Raw genomic sequence first — 5000 nt, 5'->3', positions numbered from 1 at the left:
GCGCACGCACGCACACAGACACGCACACACACGCACACACTCACACACACACACACACACACACACAGACACACACACACACACACACACACACACACACACACACACACATACAGAGCAAGCAGTCCTCTGCCCTAACCCTTCACCCCACCCTGCCACAAGGAAATGCAAGAGTGGTTTTAAATGCTGTAATTTAAAAAACACACAAGCTTAATCAGCTTCATGCCTCCGTTTGATGTGTGTCTTGTTTCTGGCTTGCTGGTGTAATTGTTTCCTTCTCTGTATGTCTAAACGCATCAGGGGAAAATGCAGCATTTTTATGAAAAATTTCATTTATTTATTTTTTTTTCTGTCTCTCAGGTCTATGCTGTCGGAGGACAAGCTGGTGTTCTGCAACGGCTTGGTGCTGCACAGGTTCCAGTGCCTTCGCGGGTTTGGAGAGTGGCTGGACTCCATCCGGGATTTCTCTACCCACCTTCAGACCCTCAACCTTGATGCGTCTGCCTTCGCCTGCCTGTCTGCCCTTGTTCTCCTCACAGGTAACCAACCACCCCACGCCCCCCCGAGTCATCTGCAGGAAGAAATATATTAACGGTTACCTGATCCACACAACTTCCTGTCAATTGCTCAGGATCTGAAAGTTTACGTTTAGTGATGTAACAAGTATAGCATTTAGAAATCATTTTTTAATAGTTTCTCACCTTAAATATGGTTTATATCTTGACCAAATCCTAAAAGACAAACTCATCAGGACGTAAATCTATAATAAAAGGTGTGATAAAACATCTATATTTGCCATATGTCTGCAGTAAAAAGTAGGAGTTAGAGAGAGGAAAGTTATTTTTTTAATTCCTTGAAGAAACAAAATAAACCTCATTCCCATTTTCATGTATGGTGGTGGCAACATTATACTCTGGGGCTACTTTTCTTCAGAACTGGACTTTTTTTCTTGGTGGATGAAATTAAAATGAAGACGAATAATAGATAGGGATTACATTTTTCTACATCACAGCGAGTCCAAGCACACATCCAAGTCGAAAACAAAACAAACTTGATGAAAAACCTGTGGGTTCAGCTGAAGAAGGCTGTGGGCAAAATCTGATTGATATGGAGAACATTACCAAAGTAATATTAGCAAGTTAAGAAGTGGGATGTTGATAGATTTCCAAAAAATAAACTTTTATGTGGAAATTTCATCCCAAAGTTCTTTAATTAATTATTTTACACATATAAATCCAGTTTATTATACCTTTTAATTGTACACCCATTGTGCTAACAGATTTGTGCTTTTCAGTTAAACTGGGCTGGTTAAATGTTTTCTTTTTTATAATCTAAAACATCTGACATTTAAACAGGGATGCTAAAACTTTTTACATCCACCACGCAAGTGCTTGTTTATATACATATATAAACAAGCATGTATATATATAGAAATATGCTTATATATATATATATATAATTTTTTTAAATGTATTTTTTTTCTATTTGTTAGAAGCTTTGGTTGTGGGTTTTTTGGGGGGTTTTTTACATCCGCTGACGTCACACAAACGCTCGGAGACACACATGTCAGCACATCTTGTCATGCATGTCTGCCTGAAACAAGAACCCGATACCCAGAAGCACCTGCTGCACTTGCCACACACCTGGCCCCTTTAATCAGTGTCCACGGCTGAAAAATCAACACTTTATCCACGGACGGACCTCAGGAAGATGCAACAGTCTATAGAATGGATCAGAAACGTAGCTTCATTCAACAAAGGATGCAGCGAAATTATATGTTGAGTTTTTATTCTTTAAAGCTCAATTTTGCAGGGAGGCATTAATGTGCAGCGGGTAAAATCCCCCCTCACCCTGCCCCCCCTCCACCTCCACCTTACAACCTCGTCCTCCCTCACTCCTTCTCTCTCTCTCTGGGGGAGCACTTAACTCTGTTCTCCATCGACCAGCCCACTGTGGGGCACGGCTCTGGAACGGCGTCCGCGGCGTTCGCAGTGGCACTCCGCCACCTCGGCAAAGCACACAGCGCGCGGCCGCGGCAGAGCCACCGGGGCCACCGGCCCATCGACCGCTTCGGAGTGGCCTGTGCAGAAAGGGCCCTCATCGATTTCTCCCCAGGAAGTGCCGCACAGAGAGAAACAAGGAGTGGGGGAAAGAGAGCAGGGAGAAAAGCAGAGAAGCAAAATAAAGAAAGAAAAAAGGAGTGCAAGAGGTCTGAAAGGCGCAATGGAAGGAGGGCTGGAGTAACTCTGCAGCCGCAAACACTGCAAACAAAAGGGTCACATAAACAAACAATAAATACACTTCCAATAATGGATACCTCAAAGTGAGACTGGTCTCAGAGGCAGCCTCCCCGCAGCATACACTTGCGTGTGTGTGCGCGTGTGCGTGCGTGTGTGTACGTGCGTGTGGGGGGGGGGACATAGGGAAAGGGGGTGGACACCCTGTTCTCAGCAGAATGAGTTAGTGTCACATTAAGTCTGATACGAGTGCCACTGGAGTTGCTATGGGCAGCAGTCTGCAGCTTGTGTGTGTGTGTGTGTGTGTGCGTGTGTGTGTGCGTGCGTGTGTGTGTGTGTGCGTGCGTGCGTGCGTGTGTGTGTTTGTGTGTATTCCTAATTGAATTTGGCTGCTCACAAGGCCAAATAATCAGCTAATTGTTGAGCACTGTTGTGTCTTAAATTCTCCAAACTGCAGGGACTATTTGAGCATCTGTGTGCGTTCATTTAAAGAATTTATGAGCAGTAAATGCACAGCATGCATTTATTTCCATGTTTGCGCTATATGTCTATGCCATGTCACTGTGTGCGTGCGTGTGTGTGTGTGTTTGTCTACACAATGTGGAGGAGGCTTATTAGGTTAGACGACGTATTGATCTGCAGCGAATGAGACAACGTAAGGCTGTTAAGAACATGAGCCACACGGGCTAATGAGGTGCAATTCAATATAAAACAAGATGAGGCTAATGCTGTTTTACCTGAATGAGCTCTGATGTACACATATATGTGTGGGTTTTGTTTTCTGCTGGCTTAATTTTTGTCATTTAAAATACCGTTTCTTTGTATCATATTAACTCTTTTACAGAAACAAAAGTGACTTTAGGGACAAAAATGGCCGCTTGTGATGGACCATCACAGAGCAGTTCAAAATTATGCAGAGGAAAAAATATATAAACGTTTTTCAACATTCATCTACAGATAAAAATCTGAAAAGTGTGGCACGGGAGGACGCAGCAAACATGTGGAAAATTAGACCAAAACTGAACTTTTTGACATTTATGGGATACATTAAAAGCAGTGGAAAACCAACAGTGAGCAAACTGCCTCCACATCGAAGCACGGCAGTGGCAGCATCATAATGTGGGGATACTTGCTGTTCTGCAGAAGATACTTGATGGGAAACGGAGAGAGTGACAGACATGGCAAGCCTGTAGGTGTTAAAGGCTGAATGTAGAGGATCGTTGTGGTTCCACCAGGGTAAAAAAAAAATAGCAGCGATGCTCAAGGGAATGGATACTTTTGCGAGACGCTGCGGTTTATCTCTTCTGTGAAAGCTGGTAATGACCTGACTGAAACAAATCTGCAGCACAAAACAGCTTCAAAGTTTCCAAATGAGAAAAAGCTTTCTCTGTACCATGTTTTCTGTATCTCTGTGTCATGTTTTTATTAGTGTGTAGATTATTATTTCCCAAAAAACCTTGCATCACAACAACATATCTTCATGAAAATTCAAATAAAAATATATGCAAGTTGCATGCAAAAAAAAAAAAAAACAGTTTGCTTCTGCAGTGTAAATTGCAACTCTAATGTTTTCTGTTCTCTCTCTGCAGATCAAGTCCCGGGTCTGAAGGACTCGAAGCGCGTGGAGGAGCTGCAGAATAAAGTCATCTGCTGTCTCAGGGACCACCTGGGCTGCGGGGCGTCCTCCTCCTCCACCAAGGCCGCGCCTCCTCTGAGCCGTGTGCTGGGCCTGAGGGCAGAGCTCCGCTCGCAGAGGACCCAGGGCCTGCAGCGGATCTTCTACCTGAAGCTGGAAGACCTCGTACCGCCGCCGCCGTCAATCGACAGATTCCTGGACACCCTGCCCTACTGAGGACTCGGGCTGAGCGCGGTGAAAGAAACCCACGTCAACGTCCTGTTCAGGCCTTTTAACCCCCCCGCCTCCCCAAAGGGAGAGAGAGAGAGAAAGAGAGACTCTCCGTTCTGGCCGATGCAGAGCTGAGAGAGCAAATTGAAAGCATCTCGCTCAGTGTGGGGGGGGGGAACCAAACGGACAACCAACAAAAACGCTTTTCATCTGTAAAAAAAAAAAAAAAAAAAGAAAGACAAATAGACAATAACTCAAAAATGCTTTGCAACCTTTTATTTGATCCTCCACTCTTTGTCTTGTGGGGGAGGATGATGAAGCTGAGTTGCACAGCAGAATGACTTGTTCCTGTCCTTTCTCCATCTGGGTGGCAGCTCACTTTTGCAAAAACAAAAAGAGAGAGAAGGGTTTATGAGTACTGTTTTGATCTGTGTTTTGGCCTCGCTCATTCTGTCCAAGGACTTCTTCTTTTCAGAAAAGGTCAAGTCTCTGTGGGGCAGAAGGTTTGCTGAGCTGTTCGTGCCCCTGTGAGACTCAAGTTTCCTCCTGCTGATAAGAGGAAGGGGGGTGTTTTCATGCTGAAGTGTAGAGAAATGTCAGAGGTCAGACATGAAGGGCAGAGACGCGTACAAATATTTCATAAACACGTGGAAGTGGCTAACGAGGCGGGCTCTTAATTACAAAGTGCAATTTCACCACAAAAAGGAAGACACGGAGGAGGGAAGGTCTAATTTCAAACTCTAAATTATTTTAATACAAAGACTTTGTTTGTGCGTGTGGCTTTTTACGCAGCAAAGGACAAACTGTGCACTAAACGATCCATGACTGAGTCACCCAGACTTGAACTCGCTCTTCTGTGTTGTTTTTATTTTTTTGTTTGTTTGTTTGTTTGTTTTGTTTTCTTGTTTTCTATTATT

The 5000-nt window shown here is 44.0% G+C and overlaps 1 protein-coding gene across 3 annotated transcripts in view; it reads left to right on the top strand.

The window, feature by feature from the left end:
* nr4a3 (nuclear receptor subfamily 4, group A, member 3) overlaps positions 1-4320 on the top strand; it is a 26679-nt gene extending 22359 nt beyond the window's left edge. For all 3 annotated transcript variants that reach the window (XM_008432624.3, XM_081617089.1, XM_008432625.3), the window contains 2 exons: positions 361-539; positions 3827-4320. In XM_008432624.3, coding sequence (XP_008430846.2) covers positions 361-539; positions 3827-4089 — 442 coding nt within the window. In that variant the 3' untranslated portion in view covers positions 4090-4320. The remainder of the gene's footprint in view (positions 1-360; positions 540-3826) is intronic.
* Positions 4321-5000: the final 680 nt, after the last annotated feature.

Source organism: Poecilia reticulata, chromosome 16 (genome assembly GCF_904066995.2).
Source record: "Poecilia reticulata chromosome 16, P_reticulata-male-v2, whole genome shotgun sequence".
NCBI classification, from domain to species: domain Eukaryota; kingdom Metazoa; phylum Chordata; class Actinopteri; order Cyprinodontiformes; family Poeciliidae; genus Poecilia; species Poecilia reticulata.
Note: the sequence above shows the minus strand (reverse complement) of the source record. Positions and strands in the feature narration are given on the sequence as shown.